Source organism: Haliotis rubra, unplaced genomic scaffold, assembly GCF_003918875.1.
Source record: "Haliotis rubra isolate DU_JTF1 unplaced genomic scaffold, ASM391887v1 Scf112, whole genome shotgun sequence".
Classification (NCBI taxonomy): domain Eukaryota; kingdom Metazoa; phylum Mollusca; class Gastropoda; order Lepetellida; family Haliotidae; genus Haliotis; species Haliotis rubra.
The window spans coordinates 406,352-432,861 of NW_025765026.1; the positions used below are offsets into that span (position 1 = coordinate 406,352).

At 40.2% G+C, this 26,510-nt stretch overlaps 1 protein-coding gene across 2 annotated transcripts; it reads right to left on the minus strand.

The window, feature by feature from the left end:
• On the minus strand, nt 1–26,071 carry LOC124289465 (epoxide hydrolase 1-like). 2 transcript variants are annotated; one of them, XM_046726093.1, is made up of 6 exons: nt 25,722–26,071; nt 21,631–21,755; nt 20,893–21,005; nt 20,222–20,390; nt 2,981–3,144; nt 1–1,342 (listed from the first exon to the last, which is right to left on the minus strand). In XM_046726093.1, exons 1-6 carry the CDS (start codon nt 25,914–25,916, stop codon nt 1,089–1,091), a joined length of 1,020 nt encoding a protein of 339 aa, XP_046582049.1. In that variant the 5' UTR covers nt 25,917–26,071; the 3' UTR covers nt 1–1,088. The 2 variants fall into 2 exon arrangements, with proteins under 2 accessions (XP_046582049.1, XP_046582040.1); XM_046726084.1 differs by lacking the exons at nt 20,222–20,390; nt 20,893–21,005; nt 21,631–21,755; nt 25,722–26,071 and adding exons at nt 4,313–4,481; nt 5,919–6,031; nt 6,906–7,030; nt 7,858–8,109.
• Between the last annotated feature and the right edge of the window lie 439 nt (nt 26,072–26,510).

The window sequence follows — 26,510 nt, forward strand, 5'->3', positions numbered from 1 at the left end:
CAGACGTTAAAACTATATTTGTATCTATTCATTCATAATCAATAAATGAGGACAAAACATTGTTGACGAGTTTTAAAGCTTTAGTCACCATACAAAATAATTGGAAGCTTGTCTTAAAACATATAAGAACCTGATTATCCGGATTAATTTCTCTGTATAGTAATGCAAGTTCTAAAGCTATGCTGCAAGTGCACCACTCAAACTAATGCAATAAATCGGTCTAATACAAAATGCTTCCTACGACAGTTTTTTGCATATAGATAGATAGATAGATAGAGAGATGGTGAGATTTTGATAGGTATCCAGTTTGAAGATAAACACCGAGATTAACTGACTGAAATCACAGTGTCAAATGACTTGAGATAGGTAATAAAGTCCAAGTCCAACTTTTTACACAAGCCATTGATATCACTTAACAATATAGACAGTCTATTGTTACTGGTGTGTGATTTATTTCCGTCCAATGTAAAACAATCCTTGGTCCACATTGCTATTTCCTATTGCAACTGCCTACTGTCTACTACTCTTCGTTTGTCGTTCTCTCAGGTGCCCCTTTGTCACAGGGATGTCAATCACTACGTGGTTCAGTCAGCAGCTTACTATTCTTAAAGTAGCCGATCAGTCCCCTCTAATTCACGTCCTTACGTTGTTCATGTTGTCTGATGGTCAAATCACTGGACATACCACAGCCATTACGTTTGAGTGCTGCTTGTGACTTCAGAACGTTGATCCTGTCCTTACAAGGCACAGTTTACGATGAACGGACGCGGTTAAAAAGATTTTACTCTTTCTATATCATCGGTGGAATCATAGCTATTGATTATCAACAGAGACAATTTCTTCAGAGAATGTCAGCACACACGTGTTACAAGCAAGGGCAAGTAGCTAGAAACCAGCACACAGGCTCTGTAGCCTGGGGAGCAGAAACAGGTGGAAGGTGCGGTGTAGCCATGTCTGGACACCAAATAACACAAACGAGGCATACATACACACCGAGATATCTGAATATCTATACCTGTAGATATTTTATTGTAAATCACATTTTTATCTCTAATATGATTTCTACCTTATATGTGGACGTTGCATATTTACTCAAGGAAATCTTTCATGTGTTCGTTAACTTTGGCAGGTGTGTCCATCATGACCCAGTGACTAGCCTCCTCTATGTATTTAACTGTGTAATTGTCTACAACAGCATCACCGGTTGCAGCCAGGCCCTTATCCAGGGCCGCATCCTTGCAGCCCCAGATGGTCAGCACCGGGCAGGAGATCCTTGGCATCCTTTTTGTTGCAGGAAACCGAAACATGGCTCGGTAGTAATTGATGGTAGCTGTTGCAGCACCTGCAGGCAGGAAGCAAGGAGTAAATAAAGAATATTGTGTTAAATTCATATAATAAACAATCTGCAAGAGTATTAGCGCAACAAACAAGGTTCCCACATTCTGGCTGATCTGAAACAACACATCCATTCTGTAGACAATACTACAATCTTAATTCCCCTGCATGGTTTCACGGACAGAATAGAAGCTGTTGAACAGCAGAATATGAACTGATTGTACGAAATGTGAATTTTCCTTGACGTGATATGGGGGAACTGAAACATGACACCGGAAAGACTTTTATCTGAACAAACCAGCTCTATTATAGCTAGCTATGTAGTGTTCTATGTGAAGATATATGGAGTTTTGTTGTAGTATTTACATACGCTAGTATTTACATATCTCGCTATCAAATGAGCATTTTCTTTACGCCCAGTCAGACCTTAATTCAAGCGTTTCGAAACTGCATCGTTTGCATGTGCTCACGTAGCCTGTCCCTCCTGCTGACAATTTCACGCTGTCACGATGTTATGATTTCTTTGTTACAACGTTATTCTGTGGACTCGTCACAACGTTGTGGCCTGTAGTTGCAATACGTCATTTTTACGTCGCCCCAAGGTTAAAGTTATTTGATGCTACCGTATGTTACGTTGTCCTAAGGTTCTATTTAAAGTTAATAGTTGAATAATTTTCCCAGTAGTGAACAGTGCCTATGAAACAAAGCTGAAATTCACTTCAATGTTTATTCGTCAATTTGCATGTTGTTTTGGTCTTGTGGTGAAGAAGGAATCTCAAAGTGAAACGTTTCACAGAAAACGCTATCGGGACACCAAGTTATAAGAAAGGTTGTTATCACGTTGTCATATAACGTTATAAAATGACGTAATACTAACGTTGTGGCAACGTTGTGTCATGACGTTACCAATCTACAACCTACCCACACGCTGTGTCATGACGTTACCAATCTACAACCTACCCACACGCTGTGTCATGACTTTACCAATCTACAACCTACCCACACGCTGTGTCATGACTTGACCAATCTACAACCTCCCCACAACGTTGTGTCATGACTTTACCAATCTACAACCTACCCACACGCTGTGTCATGACGTTACCAATCTACAACCTACCCACACGCTGTGTCATGACGTTACCAATTTACAACCTACCCACACGCTGTGTCATGACTTTACCAATCTACAACCTACCGACAACGTTGTGTCATGACTTTACCAATCTACAACCTACCCACAACGTTGTGTCATGACGTTACCAATCTACAACCTACCCACACGCCGTGTCATGACTTTACCAATCTAGAACCTACCCACAACGTTGTGTCATGACGTTACCGATCTAGAACCTTCCCACAATGCTGTGTCATGACGTTACCAATCTACAACCTACCCACAACGTTGTGTCATGACGTTACCAATCTACAACCTTCCCACAACGTTGCGAAAACGTTGTGTGTTGGCTGGGCCACGCCATACCGCTGTGTACTCTGCAAAGCACGTCGCGTTCAGTCTGTCTATTGAACGTGGCAGTATGTACAACCTTCAAATCAAGTCCTCTTCTCAATGTAAAAACACAATTCCATTACTCGTCCACCAATAACTACAGTTTCAGAGAGTTCTTAAACTCTACACATTAATTACCTGGCATAGAGAAAGCATATTTGTAGGCCTCTACATCATCAGCACTTAATTTCCCTGAAGTGAGACCACACTGGCGTCCCGTGAAGAGTCTTTCCAGAGCTTCCATGTCCCTCACTTGCAGTGCCAACTCTGGGAGAAATGGAACTTGGAAGAAGAACATGTACCTGGAACAGATCATGAAGACAAATATTCACGAAATCACAAACTTGACGTTAAATAAACAGCCATAATTAGATATTTCGATATATGTTCTACCCATGTGAGAAAATATTAATTTGAAAAGGCAACAGTTCAGATGATGATAAATGACGATGGCAAGAAACAAATGCCACTAGTTACTTTCATTTAAAAGATATGGATCAGTTTAACAGTTATAGTTCTGGGCCTAGATTTTCGAGGATCTCTTGAAGCTTAGAAAGTCTCGTAAGTTCATGTTAATGTAAGGCACTTACGGCCATCTTAACATAAGGAGAGCTTCGAAAATCTAGGTCCTGAAACGAAACCAAAACATGCTAAAGTTATTTGGGCCAAAATATGTCCCAAGAAAACATGACAAGTTATATGGCAGCAAAATTGCAAAACTCCAAAAGGCAACAGTTAAGCTGATAAGCATTACATGAGCACAAATGTCCAAAATGTCGAAACTTATTGAAAGCCAGTTGCAAACCCTATCTTTGTTTGAGACTAATTCCAAATTGTTGTTGTTTTATGGAAACATAAAAATCAGATTTTATTAAAGTATCAAGGCTGAGGCGAGTAACCTGTTAAGCAATGCGGTTAAAGAATGGCATTCATGTTTTGGCTCGGAATAGGGTGGGTGGAAACGCATACGCCACTGCCAATGCAAACACTAAAATATGCCAAAAAGAAACTTGCGAAGAAAACAGTATTTCATGAAACTGCTACCACATCATAACACATCATGGATGTTTCAACAAACAGTATTATTGAATGTCAAATATATTTGAAGTTGAAAAAATGTTCATGATTCATGGTCGGCAACGTACTCACATTAATTTGTTGATGCATTAATGCCATGAAGTTCTGTACACATACGTTCAATAAAAACAACTCAAACGTTTCCAAAGAGTCGAAACTGATGTCAAACGTAACGTTATCCTCAAATACATTCCTTATCTCAGGGTAGAATCATTATCCAACATGGAAACCCTTCCTCCCTTTCTACTGCTCGTGGAAGCACAACAAAAGGTCTCAGGCATCAATAATTACCATGGTTACCATTCTACATAACTACTTGTTGATCATGTATCCTGAGCATTGTTATATTAATTTGTTAGTCATTGCATAATAGACTAAATATAATTTGATTACCAAGATTTCTTGAACTGCGACAGATGCGTCTCTAAGTAGCTGCGAAAGGCGTCAAGAGATGGACAGTTCATTATGATCAGCTTGTCGACCAGTTCTGGGTGGTAGGCAGTCAATGACCAAGCAACGGCGCCTCCCCAGTCATGAGCTACCAGCACGCAGGACTTGTAGCCTGGGGAAACAGAAGCAGGTGGAGTGTCCTGTAGAGTCACGTCTTTACTCCACACAGCACACGAAAAGCAAACACACATCTGTGTATCCGAATATTTATCAGGTTTCCCAGTTATTGTAATTCCGTTTGACATATTACATGATAAAGCGCATTTTTCTGTAAGCTGTTAGATTACTTAGCAGACAAACATAGATCCTCTATTTGTTAAAATGGTAGAAGGATGATGATCTGTAAATAACTGACTGACTGACTGAGTTTGGTTTTACGCCGCTTTTAGCAATATTCCAGCAACATCAGGGCGGGGGACACCAGAAATGGGCTTCACAAATAGTACCCATGTGGAGATTCGAACCCGGGTCTTCGGCGTGACGAGCCAACGCTTTAACCACTAGGCTACCCCACCGCCCCCTGTAAATAACTGAAGTTCTGTCAATAATCGATGCTGGACCTTATTATTAAGTGAGTCAAATCATATGCATTGATTTTCGAAATTGAGATACAGCGACATGCATCAACCTAGTCATCGAAACTGACCGCCTGATGATGTTAGTTGACTCTTACAACAAGCATCTGTTCTAAAATCTACCGACCGTGAAGATCCGGGTTAGAATTGATCTTCAGTATCCCATGATTGTCGTAAAAGGCGACTAACGGAATTGGGTGGTCAGGCTCGCTGACCTGGTTGACACATGTCCTCGTATCCTAATTGCGTAGATCGATGCTCATGCTGTTGATCACTAAATTGTCTGGTCCAGACTCGATTATTTACAGACTGCCGTCATTTAGCTGGAATATTGCTGAGTGCGGCGAAACACTAACTACACTCACTCACTCACTCACTCACTCACTGTTTTGTAGTGCATGTGTATCGTTTTTATTCCCAGCGAATGAATATCCTTCAGATCTTGGAATTCAGTAGAACCATATCTGGTGGTGGCACGTGGTCCTGTGCATAGCGCTCAGGTCACAAAGTTTCTAGGACTTCAGTCCTGCCCCACAACGAAGCACATGTGATACATGTGGTCTCACCTAAGGCAAGTGAGTTTGTTTCACAATTGTCTCTGTTCACCCAGTAGGAAATGGGTACCCGGTGAAATAAGTCGTTAGACTATTAACCTTCTAGAGCCTAACAGGCAGCTTGGGTTATCCGGGGTAATAATGATCAGGTTGTGCGCTTTGAGCAGGATATCTAGCCTTGAAAAGGCGCGTTATAAATATTCTCATTATTATTATTATTATCTGGGGGTTTTCCGCTATTATAGACGTAAGCGGCTGGCTGTCAACCGCTGGGTGCGGCGTAAAATTAAACTCACTCACTCATTCACTCACTCTAACATCTAACCAAGATCTTCTACCACTTAAAAACACTTGTAAAATATATCTTTCATTCTTCTACTTGATAGATTTGTTCACAACACTTCGAAATGTTCCTGTTACCTAGAGCTGGTATGACTTGTTTCAGATCGCCCACCATCTTGGACATCTGGTAATTGTCAACACCGGAAGGCTTGTCAGAGTCGCCATAGCCTCTCAGATCAATGGCCACAACCCTGGAGGGGAAAAGCGCAAGTCTCATAATTATTAAAACCCAGGAAAAACAAAGATCATAGGTACACCAACAGAAATGAGAACTTTGTTATAGTGCGAGTGTCTGGTAAGAGTGGTAAATATAACAAACCCGCTCTGTCTGATCATGTTGAGTAGATAACTTTGTGAAAGTTTTATGTTTGATCCATGTAGTTTGTTACTTTGTGATAGGTGTTGGTAAGTTTTAATGAGTGGATAACATTCCGCGATGGGTAGATTTCTAAAGGAGTGAGTGAGTGTAGTTTTACGCCGCACTCAGCAATATTCCAGCTATATGGCGGCGGTCTGTAAATAATCGAGTCTGGACCAGACAATCCAGTGATCAACAGGATGAGCATCGATCTGCGCAATTGGGAACCGATGACGTGTGTCAACCAAGTCAGCGAGCCTGACCACCGATCCCGTCAGTCGCCTCTTACGACAAGCATAGTCGCCTTTTGTGGCAAGCATGGGTTGATGAAGACCTATTCTACCCCGGATCCTCACGGGTCGCTTTCTAAAGGCCTGGGTAGTTACGTTTAGATAGTCCTTTACTATCTGATAATACAGGCAATCTTTCTTTAATAGTCTACTGTTGTAAAATCTGAGGATATCTGATTGGGTGGGCAATTTATATCTAGGGCATTTCGACTGTTTACCTTCAAGGTTGCAGCCAGTAATATTCTGATACGTATTGAAAATGGTCTTTGAACTTAATGTGGGGGGACCTACCAATGAGGTGAAATCCACGAGCAAGGGTACAGTGCCGGCAAATCTTAACATAATCAGAGTAGGCCAGGGATTTGAACACCCTATCATACATTAATGGCAAAGCCAAAGAAATACAACTCCGGTCACCTGTAATCCTTCTTGAACTCACGCAGCTGGTATCGCCATGAGTACCAGAACTCTGGAAATCCATGCACAAACAGCATCAACGGTTTGTTCTCGTCTCCCTGGGCAACATAGTGGATCCTGACATCCTGAAATAAGAAAAACGTGGTGCAGCTTTGATAGTAGCGGTGACGGAAGGTAGCCTTAGATAGCTAGCCCAGACCAGCTGTATCTCTTATTCAGGCGAGATTTTAATTTCCACCACGCATTTATATTTTATAAACAACGGGAGTAAAGACATCCATCAAAGATAATAAGTGTATTTATTACTATTTAAAGAATTGACTTGGTGACTGATGGTATAAACAGTGGTAGTATAGTTAACTCCTTCTTAATTCTTCATCATCACTGGTGTACATATTATTTATGTGCAGTACATTAGCAAACATTACAGGACAGAATTTGAACCTGCGCGGGGTGCGGATACAAATGCTGCTGTTACAGGTCATTGGCTCCCTCCCTCTGCAAGCCGTCTGCGTTCTGCTGTTTATTTTGTTGACAGTTACATAGACAGATTCTTTAATACAAATGCATAAAATCGGTGATTTACAATGTGATTAGGTTGTCTGACAAAACATCCACTTGCACAGTTTGAGATCGATTGGGTCATTGGATGAAGAGATATTTACAAAAAAACGGGTCCACATGCATTTCATGCTAAACTATACGGAGTATGCAGGATTTCAAATGATTCAGCAAAGTGAGTGTGTACAAAGTCCAACAAATACCGGTATCGCTTGGCGCGGCAGCTTCAGGTTTTCCATAATAGGTTGTGCGATTATGACCGGTGTTTCTCCAGCTCTATGCCATGGTCTCTAAACTGACCATAAAATACATATCTGAAATGTCTGCATCTTTAAGCATAAATAATTAGCAAAGAATTTATCAGCCCCGTTTATACAGTTTGTTCACTCACCTCCAAGTGCACGTAGCCATGTGTTCCCAAGTCCGGGTCGTTTAGAACCGATGGCATCACGTCTCGTTTCTTGCGGGAGAAAAATGCGATAGGGTGTTTCACAATCCACACAGTTAAAACGAACAAAACCCATGCTGAATACAAACAACCCAGTCCGAAGGAGATCCATCTGACTAGAATATCTTTCAACGCCATACTTCCTGCCTGGGAAAGACAGAAGTGTTACGTGACTGAATAGAAATGAAATGAGGTCGGCCCATGTCATACGCTGCATGTCATTGATAACAATGTGCATGCTATACTCATGAGCTTTAAATAAGCAACCCCTGGATATGCAGGCAGTTGTTTCTTCACATGGTAAGACGTAGACTTTCACGAAAAGTGCGCGAGGCAGGGATTGCGTTACATAGGTACAGTGTGCGAAATTGCCACTGCCCCTCTTGCCCGTGGCTAGTAAAGATCCAGTCTGACCAGTAAATCAACACAATCACTGGCCCGACTTGCTACTGAATTTTCATTTTGTTAATACATAACCCTCTCCGATACTTTTAAATCATACAACATTATGGTCGTTAGGAAAATGTTCATCACATTAGCAGCTTAATGATGAAGCCAGTATCGCCGACAATATCTTATTCTCATCTAGGGAATCATTTTGTGGGATAGCAACTTTTGGGCATAGGTAGCCTGACTGGCTAGCAAAATTTGGAAACTATTTCGTACACTGCATAGGTGTTGATCTTTAACCACACGATTATTAGTCGACTTCCCACATGGGTACAATGTGTGAAGCCCATTTCTAGTGTCCCCCGCCGTGATATTGCTGGAATATTGCTAAAAGCGGCGTAAAATCAAACTCAATTACTCACTCACTATTAGTCGACTTGTGAGGAGGCACGTGGCCACCGGTGAAGGAAAGGATCGATCGTCCAGATTCGTCGGAACAACTGACGTCGTGCAACTTGAGGACCGCAACTTTAGGACATAGCGTAGGCTACATTGGTCTGGTGATAGTCGCTATTCTCTACGACCCAGGACCCCTTTGGTGATGGTTCAGTGATGGTGCGTTTTGTATGGCTTCAAGTTGGATCCCATTACAGTACCCGCTTCGTATTCAACGTTATCAACCGGAAGTACTGGATACCGCCGTCGTGCCACAGTTTGATAACCATCCTCTTGCAAGTCGTCCGATGTTTATGGATGACAACGCTAGATCTCCTGCTGTCATCTCGCATTTTCAGAACGAATCCATCGAAATATTACTATGGCCGTCAAGGAGAGCCGATGTGAACCCCATCTTTGGGACTATGTTGGGACTATGTTTAACGCCAAGTTTGAGCTAGAGATCCTGTTCTTCAAAATCTGCTTGAATTGGCGCAGGCGCTCCACGAGGAATGGCAGAAGAGACCGATGCTAAGAATTCCATGCTTGATTGCCAGTATGAGGAGGAAACTTTCAGATGTTATTCATGCAAGAGGTGGCTACACCAGGTACCCCGCACTCAGCAATATTCCAGCAATATGGCGGAAAGGACAATCCAATAATCAATAGCATAGGCATCGATCTGGTTGTTGAAATTGGTTGCTGAAAACCAATTGGTATCCCAATTGCGTAGATCGATGTCCGTGACCTTGCAGCATCAGATGGTAAGCACGGGACAGGAGGTCTTCGGGATCTTTACCCGTGGGAACCGTATAAAATCTCGATATTAATTTATAACAGTTGTTGCAGCTGCTGAAGGCAGGAAGCAAGCTATAAATACAAAGCTAAATAAATGCATGAAGATTGTGAGATGACGCTCATTATATCGGTCACCGTCATTGTAAATGTCCTTTCAATATCATGTCTGGTCTAGTCAGACCAGACATGATATTTCACGGACATTTACAATGACATACCACTTATATTTTCCATTAAATCGGACGAATATCTCCTAAAAATAGCAATCTTATTTATATATTTAGCCACCATATTCAGTTACCTTACTATGCCTCTTTCCCATTTACCCCACAGAAAGACATAAGAACAGGTTAATAGCCACAAATAGAATGACTTCAATATCTAAAATCTCTCCAAAACGATTACTTTAACCTTGGCCTTTGCCACAACACTGGCCTTGTCTAATGTAAACTATTAATAGCAAGAGTGACCTCACTCTCTGCTCTGGGGGAACGTATTGACCCAAACTACAAGGTCACACGTACAGCCTTGACAGCATGCACTACCAAACTGATAAACAACCTCTCTCGCAGTCTGTTGAATAGCCACGTACAAGACCTTGACACGATGCACTTAAACCTGCGGCGTGAAGGGGTAAAGTCCTTTTTCTGTCAAAGTTATAATCAATTTTTACGCCTGTTATTGTCATAGTTTTAACAACTACTGTGTAGTTGTAATCTAGAGAAAGCATAATTTTTAAGGCTTCCATGTCGTCAGTTGTAAGTGTCCAGATGGTGAGCACAGGCCCTAATGCCTTTGCGATTATTAATTATTTTCCTTTAAATATGAAAAAGCTTTGAGATGACCCCCGACTTAAAATACTTGCCAGTTCAAGAAATCATGATTTATTGTACTGGGCCTCATTTCACAAAGCACTAAGGTGATCGTAAGTCACTAAGGTAACCTCAGTGCAACGTTACAGGATGGGGGTTAAGGTTAACCTTAGTAAATGTTGCTTCGTGAAAGGAGCCCCTGGGAAGCATTTCGAGTCGGGGGTCATCTCAATTGTTTCTATATATTTGTTTTAATCTCTAATCCTCGCAAAGACACGAGGGCCTGTGATGGTTAGACCACTACATGGAATGTTTCCAGCGCTTTGAGGTCTGTCACACTTAGCAACAACTCAGGAGTGAGTGAGTGAGTTAATATTTAACGTCACATCGGCAATATTTCAGCCATATCGTGACGAGAACATTTGATATTGAAATGAAATATATGTATATTATAAAACACCTGCCGACAAAGGACAGTAAAACAACTAGAATATCACAGATATGTATGTAAAACTAGTAATTAAATCTAAAACGTTTTAACTATAGGGGAAAAACAATACAGTATAAAAATGGGCTATAAATCGCCAATAACTGAAGGTATATCACCATACCAGGGACCATGGGGACTTACTTTACTTTTGCTACCTGCATGGACCCTAGTTGGATTTACACCATCCCTTCAGCCATTGGCAACAGAAGAGAAATCTAGCTATAAGTTAAAAGCACACATATTTTACGATTAAAAACGTGGCAAGCCTAAATTTACTCTAAATGCAACAACTCAGGAAGAAATGGAATGAAAGGTATCTTATATAGAACATGAAAGTCACATATTATCAAAATGTGACTCCACGGAAAAAGTAAACCATTATTATTATCCATTACCGTATTACTGGATATCACTAATTCATAACGATGCATAAAGAAATGACTGTGTACCTATCTAAAATAACATTTTCAATATGGCTGCCGTAGTGGCCATGTCAAAACTGGCCATAGATTGGATCACATATAGTAAACTTTTCACTGAATGAGTGTCCCTTGCTCGCAATAAGTGAAGCATTCTCATCATGTGTCACATTAGATTCACTGCACATTGCGATACATGTTAATAAACTGGTCGGCAAATACTAATGAAGGCGTCTTTGTTCTTGGTAACCTTGTCAAATATTCCTGATCACAAACAAAAAGCTGCCGGCCAATACAATCAGATATCAGAGCTACGACTGCCATGTGTTGTTTTAATAAGGACACTACGGACACCTCAGCACAAAGACCAATTTGTGGAAAGGAGTCCTGGACCATTATAGGTATTCGTCTGACTGGTGATAAGTCATGAACTTGTTTGCTGCGTTAGTTTGTTTGTTTAAACAATATTCCAGTTTCATGGCGGCGGTCTGTAAACAATCAAATCTGGACCAGACAATTCAGTGATACGTAGCATGAGCATCGATCTATATGACTCAATGTAATATGCGATTGTGTTTTCACTTAACCATGCTGACCAAACCGATAAGGGATATTAAGTACGGGCAATTTAGTTCTGGTAGTTTTCCATGCAAATAATTGCAAATATTAGCATGCATATGAGAATTCTGAACCAAAGCAACATTATACTGCATACGTGGCGACTAATGGTCAGGATGTGTGCCTGTGTACCGCGTTGGTGTTGACTGTTGTTCATAATATCAATCATTGGTTTGTGTGGTCAACGTCCATCCTTTTATAGGCAACCATCAAATGTTGAATCATAGCGATGAAGGAATGGAATACACACATTACACTTGTTCTGAAGCAGGGTTCTATTTTCATGTAGTTTGGCGTCTCAGCTGCCTTGTGACAGTGGGATAGTAGGTCAGTGAGCCTGAATACCGGATCCCGAGGGGTTGTTGAAGAAGTAAGTTACATTAACATGTTCTTTTTGGAAATCCGTTTTCAGAGGCAATGGTTATGAAAATATCTGTTGATAATGTTTCTTCCAAATATACAGCAGGGGAGGTAATAATACTGTCATTTATTATTTAGTTCATAATAATATCAAAGAGTTACATGATAGAACTAACACTGAGTTTTTATATGTGTAAACAGCTGCTTAACGTCGACAGCTTATCTAGAATTGTTTCCAAGTGACTCAGCACAAATGACAGTTGACTGTCTCAATTCTAGTCCAAAGTTTTTTTATTAAAAAAGGCGATGAGCTGCCGTCGCCCAGCTAGTCTGTACAGTTCAATCTCATTGTGTCTGAACCAGCGTTAAAGGTGTAAAACTATGGAATCCTGGAAGGCACATTGTCGCGTTGTCGCATTAAATATTGTCGCGTTGTCGCCCTCTCAAAAACAGGCAAAATGAGGCAAAATTAACCAAAGCGCAACAATGCGACAACGCGACATTTCGGCCATTTGTCGCATTGTCGCGATGTCGGATGTCGCGTTTTGAATAATATTTTTCTATTCCTGCAAAGGGCGACAATGCGACCTTGAAAATTGTCGCGTTGTAGCATTGTCGCCATTTGGTGATGATAACAGGTGTTCACGAAAAGGGGAGCTTATCCTGCCCACCGGTTGCCCCCGTCACCCGTATAAGTGAAGTGAAGTTAGGTTTGGGGTCGCGTTAAATAACACTTATTCACCAACGTCCACAGGCTAAGAAATTATTGAAACCACTGTACATTCTAGGCGTATGTATGTTGCCGTAGTGAGGTCACGGACACTCAGATACTTTGTATAGCTGACAATGTCCAGTCAGACAAAATGAGATGATGACTGCTCATCATGATTGAATGTCAATATTTCCTTATATGACATTTGAATGTATGTCGTCAGATTTTCATTTTTCTGGGGTTTTAATTTTATACAACAATATCGTTACTTTCGACACAAACCACACAGCGAGACTGAAGAAAATGTTGAACGGAAAGAGGCCTGGCATATGGAAACACACATGAGCAAATTGCTTTAATTCCCATACCTTCTCGTAGGGGAAATCAAAGTGCTGACGGAACAGAACAGAGACAAAATTAGATTAGCCCTGGATGTACATGTATACGTGCGCAACCTTTATTCCTTGTCATTGAAAGTGCATTACTGATAACATACATAGTCTTTACTCCCCAACGCGCAGGTGATCAGTTATTGCACGCCCTGAATAGGTATATGCATCGGGTACATATTTATTCTGCCATTTATGTCTGAGGGAAAAATATTCTGCTAAATACTTCTGCAGTAATGCATTTTCAGAGGCAATTGGTGAGCTTAAAACGTATGACCACACTGGCACATTTGGCTTTTGATTCATTTTCTTGGGATTTTTCTATATAAATGGTCTAACAAGAGGAAGTTAACATTGTACAGAAACAAAACCGACATTATGCACTACAGAACAGCATCAACACCTAGATGTGATATTCAAGTCAAATGTGGAAATGTTGATATTGACTGTTATAAATGTCGTGGAATGTAGATTAATGAACATTGTGACTACAAGAAAACAGTTAAAGAAATATGTAAGGCAGTAAACAGAGAACTCTGGGAGTTTTAAGCTATACAGTGTGTACAAAGATGTTTGATAGTTATGTGCAGCCAGTTCCTATAGTGCAAGAGTGTGGGGTATTAATGTTGTTATGAGGATGTGTTTTGTTAATTATGTCACATTAATTAACTTTTAGGTATTATGGATCACAATAAGTTTAAGTCCTGAGGATTTGAACTTACACATTGAACTTAGGCTGTGTATTTTCATCTCTTTAGAGTGGGCTCAGGAGTTACCATCCCTTTGTTTTGCTTCTGCTTTCGATACGATGCTGTAAGCTGTAAGTAGTTTCTAGATGGTCCTTGTGTGGCATGTGTTTTGCTAGAAAAATCCAGAACTGTATAATAGGGATATAAGGGGTGGTTGTTGAAGTGTATATGAACTAACATCGACGTTTCAAGATCTTTAACCCAATATATTAGATCTGTGATCTGTCATTCATTGCAACCTTGTTGTTTCAATATGCAATTGAATGTTATAGACTGGGCTCTGTCTTATTTGTTTAAAGGGGACTCACAAACCTTTTATCACGGCAATTTCTAAACCGTAATAATATTGTAACACCCTTGGGGTGCACGTAGGAAAACAAACGACACAAGAAGATGATGAAGTAGAGAGAAAGCAAAGTTTATGTTTAATTTTGTTTAATGACAAGAATGTACATGGGACTCTGTTAGCGATGCAACAGAATGAATGATGCCAATAAATATCAAACACTACTCGGCCTATATATATATATATCAATATTCGACTCAGGGGATCATTTCTCTGCCTTTTCACTTTTGGATAAATTCCAGTCCGCTTACAGATCAAATCATAGCACCGAGTCAGCCCTCCTCAGAGTCTCCAACGACTTACTTACAGCTGTTGATGAAGGCAAACTAGCTACTCTTATCTTGCTTGACCTCTCTGCTGCCTTCGATACAATCGACCACCAACTCCTTCTGGAAGACTCAAGGATTGTTGGAATCATGGGGTACCCCTCATCTGGTTACAATCTTATCTCGAAAGCAGAAGTCAGACTGTCCTGTTAGACAATATCAAATCACAAAACCTCCTTGGTCCACTGTGGTGTACCCCAGGGATCGGTACTCGGTCCGCTTCTTTTCATAGCATACACGACCGATGTTGCAGACGTAATTGACAAACATGGCATTTCCCATCATTCGTTTGCAGATGACACTCAACTTCAGAAAAACTCAACTCCCAAGGACTTTCACACTGGTCTTCATAAAATAACAGACTGTACTAAAGATGTTAAGTCATGGATGACAAACAACTTGCTAAAGTTAAATGATGACAAAACTGAGGTGATGGTTATTGGATCCAGGCAAATGCAAAACAAATTACCACCAAAACTGTTCTGGTAGCAGATGCAGAGATACAAGCTGTCGACTCTGTTAAAGACCTTGGAGTTACACTTGACTCACACCTGGCGATGGACACTCATGTAAATCAACTCTGCAGAATATGCTTCTTTCATCTACGAGCCATTGGCAGAATACGCCATCTCATCAGTCGTGATGCAGCACACGGTCTGGTCCAGGGACTTGTTATATCAAGAATTGATTACTGCAATAGCCTCCTTTTGGTATTTCTCAGAAGCTGCTATCAAAATTGCAAAATGTCCAAAATACAGCCTCCCGAATCATAAGCAGAACTTCAAAGCGCTCACACATAACACCTGTCATGAAAAACCTCCACTGGCTGCCTGTTAAATCAAGAATTGACTTTAAAATATTGTGTTTTGTCTACAAATGCCTCAATGGCATAGGCCCAGAATACCTGAAGGAACTCCTTACCCCGTACACTCCAGAAAGACAGCTCCGTTCTCAGAATCTGAACCTACTCTCTGTGCCTCGGTTCAAACTGCAAACTTTTGGAAGGAAATCCTTTGTCTGCTCTGCCCTCTACTCTGGAACTCTCTCCCTATCACCATTAAATCAGCAGTTGACTTTTATTCCTTCAAACGACTTCTCAAGACTCATCTGTTTTCACTGCATTATGACTAGCAACTAGTCCCTTATTGTATATATGTATTATTATCCACTCACTTTGTTAGCGCTTTGAGCATGGGCCTTGTGCATGGAAAAGGCGCATTATAAGTTCACATTTATTATTATTATTATTATGTACTTATGTGATATAAAGTGTCCGAAAAGATCGAACATGATGGACAAATGAGATTGGTGCTAACATGTGATATAATAAGAATACGGACAACGTTATATTCAGGCCAAGGGACGGACGACATTTTTGACAGACGTCAAATGTATGCTATGACCATTAACAACTTTGGCTCCAGTGCCCAGCACCAATATGCCCTGTATCCTGGAATTGATGTTGTCCTATGTGTCCTTTAATAATTCGGACACTAATAAGATTGATAAAATATTTGGTAAATGCAAACAGAAAACGGACAGCAGACTGTCAATTAGTGCCTGGGAATGATTGTCGGCAACAAATGTCAAAACACGGAATTACTGTCATATTGCAGGTACAAATGTAGGAAATACAGCAGGTTATATATTGTCCTCTATGTCTTTAAAACAAATGAATTTCTACCATAGAGATGCAGGAAATACCAGATAATGAATATGTTGTAGTGATATAAAAAACGGACATCCAATTTATAATTAGTCACAGCCCTAACGTAAATGTTGTTGACAGGTCACCGTAACCTGAGAAATTTCAAACAGATCAAATTCGTTATACATTGTAATCAAGTGCTAATTTTCATTAGTTTTACTTCATGGAATGCACTTTAAAACATTTCTGAACGAAAGTTATCAGAAAAATCGTCATTAATAGAGTGTAATAAGTCATTGTTTTCTGGGTCCAAAGTCACACTTACTTTCTATAAATGGCCACGAAGCTGGAATTGTACGCACAGAAGTAGTCCTTGACAAACATCGGTGTTATCACTCTCAAAATACACAATGATTCAAGACAGTGAATAAATATATCATTTGGAGACATAGGAAGTACATAAGTCTGTACAATAATGAGTACACAATGACATCAGTAGTAGAGATCCTTCATGGGTGTAAAATAGCGTAGTGACACACAATTAGTGAGTAGGTCATGTCTGACAGAGTGCCTGCTACCGCGAGCGTTCGGTGTTTGATAAAACATGGCTACCAACGGTGAATATACTTATTAAAGATGACTCAGATCTGTGAACTTCAGAACCAGGTAAACTGTCTTTGATGTTGTTAGGTAATTATTTGCTTTAATGTTAAAAAATATGGATGGACATTTGCAGATAGATCGTGATATAACGAAAATAGGTGACACTTATGATTGACAGGTTTACATGATGTTTTTTTAATACTTTTACTACATTTTATTTAGATTATATTGCAATATGTATAAAGAAATAAGTTGGCATCCAGAATAAAGCGTCCAGATTTTTCTTTGGGTGAGAAAAAAAGCCTCAATGTTGGCTGCTAGAGGGAGAAATGGATGGAAGACGGGACACCAAGATTAAAACTGAAGTTCCTCGAAGTTTCCATAAAAATCATTACCTTTAGTGAGACATCTGATGCAATAGAAAGGTGAAACATATGTACACACGATTAACAAAATGAAATGAAATGGTATTGAGCAATAATAGACTTACAAATCATCAAAAGCATGTACCCGTGAAACAGTCGTGCAAAATGTGCTGCATTGATGGAGCAAAATGTTAACATTAAGGTTCAAGTCAGTTTTTGGACAGTGAAGCAGTGTTCAGTAACGCGTGTGACCACTTATGAGCACAAATGCAAGCTTCTACACGTCTTTGCATTGACCAAATGAACCTTTAAAGTTGCTGTTGTGGAATGTTCTGCCAAGGTCCAAGGTCATCCAGAGTCTAGGGGTGAACATGGAGATCGTAAACACGACTTCAATGTTCAATGGGATTAAGATCAAGTGGCCTTGCAGGCCAGTCCATATGCATATGTGATGTTGTTGATCTAAACAACATCGTTAACAACTCTTTCTCGGGCATTATCATCCATGGACGGGCATTATTATCCATAAAAATGAAGTTAGGGACCCGCTTGCTGTACCAGAGGAATGATTACAGGTAGGTTTACACCGATAAGGGTGCATGTGTGAAGAGTGGAGGACATTCATGCCACACATTTTGCATGTTGTTTCTGAGGGTTTGTCAATGTTATCAGATAAATCAATTTGACAGTCACTAAAGGTTATGTATTCTTTATTTTCCTTTCAATAACATGTCAGCAAAATCGCTATCGAGATTGATAAAGATATTACACTGAAAAATACTTGTTGCTTAATTTTTGGTGAGGAGTATAAGTCGTCAGATAAAAGCAAATCCTCATGGGATTTAAAGGTTTGTGAATTTGTGAAAAGCTTATTCATTCATGGAAACAAGGGCGTTTTAAGTTATTGTGTGCAGACTAACAGTGCTACATTATCAATGCATGCCTTGAAGAGTTGGATACAAGCAATACTGGTACTCTGATATGTTCAACGACAAAGGTAACTTAAATGGAAACAAAGTACGAACATATAGGACATTTAAGCAAGGTATCCAAACTTTTCACTATCTGACGATGTCTCCCCACAGACAACAAAGAAGTTTACAAGCCTCTTTGCACTGTGGAAACCTTCCCCTGGGTATAGAAAGTGGCAGGTATACCAAGTCTGCTACCCCCCTGGAATATAGACTCGTCAACTATGTAATGAAGGATGAAGTACATTTTGTTGTGGTATACCTTGTAAAACATGACACTATAATAAACTATAATATCATTATCATTATTTATTTCAGAAAATCTGTTAAGTGTGTTTATTAACCTCTTCCGGGGTGTCTATCATGACCCAGTGGCTAGCCTCTCTATGCATTTGACTGTATGTTTGTCTACAAAGCATTAGCAGTAGCTGGTAGGGGAGGACTCCAAGGGCCACGTCCTTGCAGAGCTCTAGATGGTCAGTACTTCGGGCAGGGGAGAATCCTCAGGATCTTTTTGCAGGAGTACCGTGTTGGCAGCGCTCGATAGTAATTGATGGCAATATGTTGCAGCACCTGTTGGTAGGAAAAGGGGAAGCATCGAACAAACAGAGTGAAATACATACAAACAATCTGCTTGAATCACAGTACCACAAGACGAGACTCTAAGTGCCATCTCCATGTGGTCAAGATGATCAGTGAGTGAGATGGTTTTACGCCGCTTTTAGCAATATTCTAGCAATACCACGGCGGGAACACCAGAAATGGGCTTCACATAATATATTGTACTAAATATCAAAAACGAGAATATAATTTCACTCATAACAAGATATGTTCCCCCTCCCATCCCACCCTCCTTTGGTTGATAAATTAAACTTCGAGTTGTTTCAGCAAATGACTTTGCAAATCTCACAAACACTAATAACAAAAACATATGCATGTTCAGATTTTGAGTCTGTGGCATGCTGTCTGGCTGAAATAGGAAGGTAATGACATTTGAAATCACAAAAAGTGTTAATATGTTTCACTCATGAAAACATGTTTCCCTCATGCTTTATTTATTTATTAGTTCAAGTTGTTACTATAAATGATTTTGCTCCAACACTAGCTACCACCTCATAATACATCGTGGAATTTTATGTCTTCTTTCTGAATGTAATCAGGTCATATATTTGACAAAGTTCGAAAATAGGGTTACTTGCGTTAATTTCATGATACATTTTAGGCAAGGGTTTACGCGTTCCCATTTATTTGGTGATGTGATACAGTAATTTGAGGAATTTCTGAACACAAACAGCAAAGAGGTTCAAAGGAGTTGTTAAAATTATGTCTAGTTTCACCTTATTTCATGGCATATATCTAAAATATATTCCTAAACTCATCCAAATGTTCCCAAGTTCAACCAGTATCAACAATGAAAGACCTTACAGTCCATAGGCAGATCCAGAAGGGGGGTGCAGGGATGCGCAGGGGTGCGCACCCCCCCTTTTGTCCTGAAAGTTTATTAAATGACCATTGAAACTCTGGTGAAAATGAAGTGTGCACCCTCCCTTTTCTCAATAGTCTGCGCGCACACACACACACACACACACACACACACACACACACACACACACACACACACACACACACACCTATGGTCTTGGGAGTAGCCCTAGTGGTTAAAAGCTGTATCCGCCCCTGCAGTCTTCCTATGGTCGTGAAGTTGGAAGTCTAATCATGCTTATGGGAGAACCCTCTGTGGTCACACCTGTCTACAGTTACCATGGTTACCATTAGCAGATACAAAATACTTAGTTGTGTATCATGTCCCAAGAGCACGATGAACAGATGCTCAGGGTACAGATGTTATAGAAGAAACTAAAGATATTTTTGGTACCAAGATTTCCTGAACTGCGTCCAACTCTTATGCATGAAGCTTCGGATGATGCCTGGATGGGGGCAGTTCATCACGATCAGCTTGTCGACCAGTTCTGGGTGGTAGGCAGTGAATGACCAGGCAATGATGCCGCCCCAGTCATGAGAAACCAGCACACAGGACCTGTAGCCTGAGGAAACAGAAGCAGCTGGAGTGTCCTGGAGAATCTTGTTTAGACTCCATAAAACACACAAGAAGCACAAAACTACTTCTATGTAAATATTTTCCTTTTGATCACGCTTATTCATATTTCATGGTACAGTATACCAAGAGAGTGTATTTTCTCTGTATAAACTGATCGTTGACTTATCAGGGAAATAAAGACCCTCAATTTGTGTAAAAAGTTGGAAAAACTCATGATGGATGTTCACTAACTTCTCATAAACATCATTCCAACTAGAGCCCGATTTCTATGACATCAAATTGTTTGTTTGCTTGTTGTGTAACGATGGAACTCAGAAATATGACAGTGGTTTGCAAATAACTGATTTTGGACCAGACAATCCAGTGAGTGACCTCACGTGCATTGATCTACAAAAATATAATGACATGCGTGAACTAGGTCAGCGAGCCTGACCTCCCAGTCCTGTTAGTCACCACTTAGGACTATCACCTCCAAAGTTTGATGTTACCTAGAGCTGGGATGAGTTGTTTCAGATCGGCCACCATCTTGGATATCTGGTAATTGTCAACACCGGACGGCTTGTCAGAGTCACCATAGCCTCTCAGATCAATGGCCACAACCCTGGGTTAAAACAACACAGGAATTAAAATTAATCAAAGAGGAAAAACAAAGGTCATAGGTATTGTATCAGAACGGGATTCATTCATGTTTGCAAAATAAGAACTTTGACATATTTGTGTACCTTTCTGGTAAGACAAGCGATACTATTTGTTTGTTACTCTCTGATGCATGGAGATTGGCGAGTGAGTGAGTTTAGTTTTACGCCACACTCAGCAATATTCCAGCTACATGGCAGCAGTCTGTAAATAATCAAGTCTGGACCAGACAATCCAGTGGTCAACATAATGACTTTCAGATGGGGTTGGTAACTTTATGATCAGGTGAGTGATGTTATGTTGGGGTGAGGAACTTTCTTATGGGTTGGACGACTTTCTGAAATGTACTTGCCTGTTGGTAGCCAGGTGTATCTGATTGGATGGGTAATTTATTTCCTGGGCAGGTAATCTTTTGACTGATTACAGCAAGGTTGAAGCAGGTAACATTCTGATACATTTTGAAACTGGTCTTTGAACTTAATGTGGGAGGACCTACCTGGCAAACACAGTAACAGAATGAGAGCAAGACTGGGATTAGCACACCCAATCATACATTTATGGCAAAGCCAAAGAAATACAACTCCGGTCACCTGTAATCCTTCTTGAACTCACGCAGCTGGTATCGCCATGAGTACCAGAACTCTGGAAACCCATGCACAAACAGCATCAACGGTTTGGTCTCGTCTCCCTGGGCAACATAGTGGATCCTAACATCCTGAAATAAGAAAAAAGAATAGTTTAACAGTGGAACAGGGACACCTGACTGAGACTTGCATCAGTCGATGAACATCAGAAGAACATAGATTTTTTATATGATTGGCCAAACCATCATGTCACACCATGTCTCACATGAATCCATGAAAAGTCAATACTCTAATCAAATATCCAGTGTCTGCTTGTTTCATTCTTCCTGCAGAACAATTTCTTGAATATTGCATGAATCACTGGATAACAATATGTCAAGGCAAAATCTGACAGTTTCGATTTTCACAGATTCAATATTTGGCCTATACTCCTAATCAAATATCCAAAAGTGTCTGCTTGTTTCATTCTTCCTGCAGAACAATGCCGACTCTGAGAAATTCTTGAGAGAAAATCGGTCGAGCTGTTGTTGGTGACGAATGTTCCAACACAAGTCCACATAAGATATCCCAGATATGCTCACAGTGGATAACATTAGTCTTGAGAATGAGTACTTGTGGTGAACGATTATCGGACTGAAATCACCAATTTGAACGGTTTTCCCAGATTTTTTCTAATAAATGTTCATAACGATGCAATGAAATCGAATCATGACACCAATAAATGTTTCAATGCGCACAGCTTTATGTTGAGCGCATGTTTGTTCGTGAATATTCGTCAAATTTAATCGCTAGTTAACTTCATTCAAGTGTGTTAAACTAAAACAACAAAATTCCAATTAATTGAAAATATGTTTTTTCACAATCGATAATCATTTTTAATCCTTCTTTCGATCGATTTTCGATTATTTTCGATCATCGGAATACCACTAATAGTGATCCCCTCCCACACCATTTCTGTCTAGCTGTAATGGCATGAATACATGTACATTTATTCCATCTACGCCACACCCTGCTGCACCTGCCAAGGAGTCTGAAGTAAACGTTCATTCATCAAAAAATAACAGGCCCAGCACTGCCGTTCTTGTAGTAATCTGACAAGCCGTCAATCGTGGGATAACATGTGATCATCGGGCATGCAGGTTCCATCTGTGTAGCTGATTATGAATCATCTGTCCACTCACTCTGATACTTGTGAAGCTCACATCTCCAATTTGAGAGATGTACTTTGACCACGGTTTTGTAACACAGTTACAAAACGGTCTTGTGGACCAGTTGTCACACTTGATATTTCATAAACGCTTTTGTCTATCGACAGTGATTGTAATTACTGACTGTGAAACATTAACAGCTCATGCCAAAGTACTCTGTGTTCTTTCAGCTTCCAACATGCCAACTGCATGTAGCCATTCCTGGTGTGACACATGCCACAATTGGCATGTTTGCACTAAATTAAAGGATGGAATAATTATTTTCGAAATCCAAATACAATCACATAACTTGGTTCCCAAATAATATCATCCAAACCCGGAATATCCCCTACATTTTTTAGTAGTATAAGTAGGGCTGTGTATTGCCCCAAATTTCGTATTGCGATATATTGCAAAACACTCTTCTGTATTGCGATACGTACTGCGATATACAGTCAAATCCCGATGATTCGAATGCCGGTGTCTCGAATATTATGCATAACTCGAAGTACCTGTTGGTCCTGACCATTCCCTGTTATAGTTGTCATCATTTGAATACCGGTTACACGAATTCGTCTCATAAATACACACGATGACTCGAGAAGGAAATTTGGTCCCATGAGATGCAAACAACAGCAATCTTGTATACATAAGCCGAACCAAAACCAAAACCAGAACATTCTTCTGTGTATATTTTAATTTTAAAACAGCAGGGATTGACACTCACTAAATATTTTAACTAGTCCTCCGGGCTAGTGGATTTTGTATGTCACTAGTCCTATCCAAATATAACTAGCCCTACACTTTACTATAAAAAACTTTCAACAAGTCTTTCTTTTAATGGTAACTGCTGTCCAAAGGAAAGTTAACACAGATAAGTGTATGATTTCTCATTTAATATATATGACAAATTCAACTAAAACTAGCTTATACATCATGTCCTCCATCAACCCACCCATACTAAACTAACGGACAAAAGAAACAATACTAAGTCAAAATCACTGATATTACAAAACGACAAACCACCATTGTGTAAAGGAAAGAGAATTTTGATAACAGGTGTACTCCCGCCATTTTAATCCATTTGAAAGATGTCATAATATCCTCTTACCTGTTTCTTTCACATTTTCATTTTTTAAGTAATCAGAATATTATTATCTAAAGATTAATGAAATAATATGTGCGGTGGCCTATTTCCCGATAACCGTTGCTTTTCGCCCGGTAGGGGCGGTGGGGTAGCCTAGTGGTTAAAGCGTTCGCTCGTCACGCCGAAGACCCGGGTTCGATTCCCCACATGGGCACAATGTGTTAAGCCCATTTCTGGTGTCCCCCGCCGTGATATTGCTGGAATATTGCTAAAAGCGGCGTAAAACTAAACTCAGTCAGTCAGTTTTTCGCCCGGTAACATGACACAACATTGGGAAATGCCTACGTTTTCGAAGCTCCGTATGAAAGACACTCGAAAAGATTAATTTGATGGCGGGTATCGTTCAAATGCTCTTATCATCAATAATATCACAATAACCTTACCAGGAGTATTTTCGTAGTTGTAAGAAGCTATTTTATTGGATAAAAATTGGTTCCTAATGACATCGATTCTTTGCTCTTTGACAATATTTATGTGGATTCGTTGCCAATCATTTGGAAAGACTTCCGCCCAATCCCCACCACCCATATTACCTGAATATACATGTATACATATCTGTTTCCTCACCATTATACAGAGGGTATACGGGCGGAAGTCTTTCCTGCTGTGTTGAATGGATTAAAATTGAACAAATAAATCTTTGTCGGTATACCGGTACATCATGAACATATCGCAATACGTAATTGTTACAATGTCGTATTGCAGTTTACACGTATACCGGTAATACCGTGCAGCCCTAAGTATAAGCATCATTAGGGAACAGAACTAACTTTGAAACTGTGCCGGACGAGCCTACAAAGATTGGGGTTTTTTTATACTTAGGTAAGGGACCGTTCATAATTCATGGCAAGGGGATGATGATGATTTTTATGCAGAAGCATGTACAATGTGACAAACACACACACACACACACACACACACCCTGCATATCATGTACAAAATCAATGACCCCCTTTGACCTTCCCATAATTTTAAGCATTATTTTTAACATTTTATGTACAAAATTGCTGACACCCCACCACCACCATCAGTACATGTGTACAAAATTGCTGACCAGCCAGACCCCCTACTTCCCCAAAACAAAATGGGTGACCCCCCAGCCATAAATTATGAACGGTCCCTAACACATCTATAGATCTTCAGGTAACACACCTTATATATCTCTCCATTGAAAATACAGAACTTTGAATGTCTATTTCCAGTCTACAACAAATTTCCACTAACTCTTTGGTGTCAGAAAGGCAATGAGTTGAAAATACACTGCCTGAGAGTGAAAAAAACAACTTTTCCAGAAATTATTCATGCGTCATTGTGTGTTCATGTAGCCTGGTAACTATGGTAACGTAACTTGGTCATCTTGGCAGAATAGTTTAATATGGAAATGCTAGTGGAAATTCGTGTTGCTTAAATTATCTGTTTTGGTTGTTGTTTTTTTCGCTTATCAATGCTGATAATGATTATTGTCATAATAGCAGGTTAGATTGTAGAAATGATTTCCAAATGACTCAGCAAAAGTGACTGGGCCTCTGTCCTAGCTTTTAGTCCAAAGTCAAAAATATAGGACGACCTGTCTCACCTGTCGCGACAGCACAAGGTGTCAAGAATAGGTTGTACGATTGTTACCACTTACCCCACTTTGTGCAACTTACTGTCATCCTATCTAAACTGACCGTAAATGTGTAAAATAAATCTGAAACCTCTGCATCATTAAGCACAATTAATTAATCAAAAGTCCAGCGTTGAAATACGGTTTGTACACTCACCTCCAAGTGAACATAGCCATGTGTTCCCAAGTCCGGGTCGTTTAGAACTGATGGCATCACATCTCGTTTCTTGCGGGAGAAAAATGCGATAGGGTGTTTCACAAAACCCAGAGTTAAAGTGAACAAAACGAATGTTGAATAGAAACAGCCGAGACCGAAAGAGATCCACCTGACGAGAATACCTTCGATCGCCATACTTCCTGGTTGGGAGAGTCAAAAGTGTGACGGTAATGAATAGAAACGAAATGCAGCACGACTTCTGTTCAGTACTGCGCGGACTTTGACCCACGTGGGTCAACGTATGGGTGGTTGCATACTAATCTCGTACGTCACGACGAGTGTCGTATCACGTTGACCTGAGATTCTAACGATTTGATTGGATAACCGATGACCTCTCAGTTAGGTCACGTTACTACTTGTTCATTCATAACAAACACGTGAATTCATTCATTCTACAACTTATGCATTGTGGGAATGTAAACATTGCGAACGTTGCCGTGTCGCTGTTTAATTGTGAACCGAACTGAGACATTATATCCGTGGCAAAACATAAACGCAATGTTTCCACCAGTGATATTAGCCGAGTGAAGCAGTTGCAAACCAAGAAACGGTGTTCTACGGAGTAGTTTACTGTAGGAGGCTGTACGAGAGGCGATGACAACTGACATGCATCGTGACGTCGGTTACCAAAGGGACAGACGAGAATGGCGTAGTGACGTCATTACAGTGTGACGTCATGCAAAAGTGTACTACAGAACAAAATTCTTCCGCAACCTCTTTATGAAACCG

Coding starts and splice junctions, on each gene's coding strand:
- LOC124289465 (XM_046726093.1), bottom strand. CDS start 25,916: ATGGCGATCGAAGGTATTCTCGTCAGGTGGATCTCTTTCGGTCTCGGC. Junction 21,756..25,721: donor ATGGCTATGTTCACTTGGAG/GTGAGTGTACAA, acceptor TTCTTATTTCAG/GATGTTAGGATCCACTATGT. Junction 1,343..2,980: donor ATATGCTTTCTCTATGCCAG/GTAATTAATGTG, acceptor TCCTGCCTGCAG/GTGCTGCAACAGCTACCATC.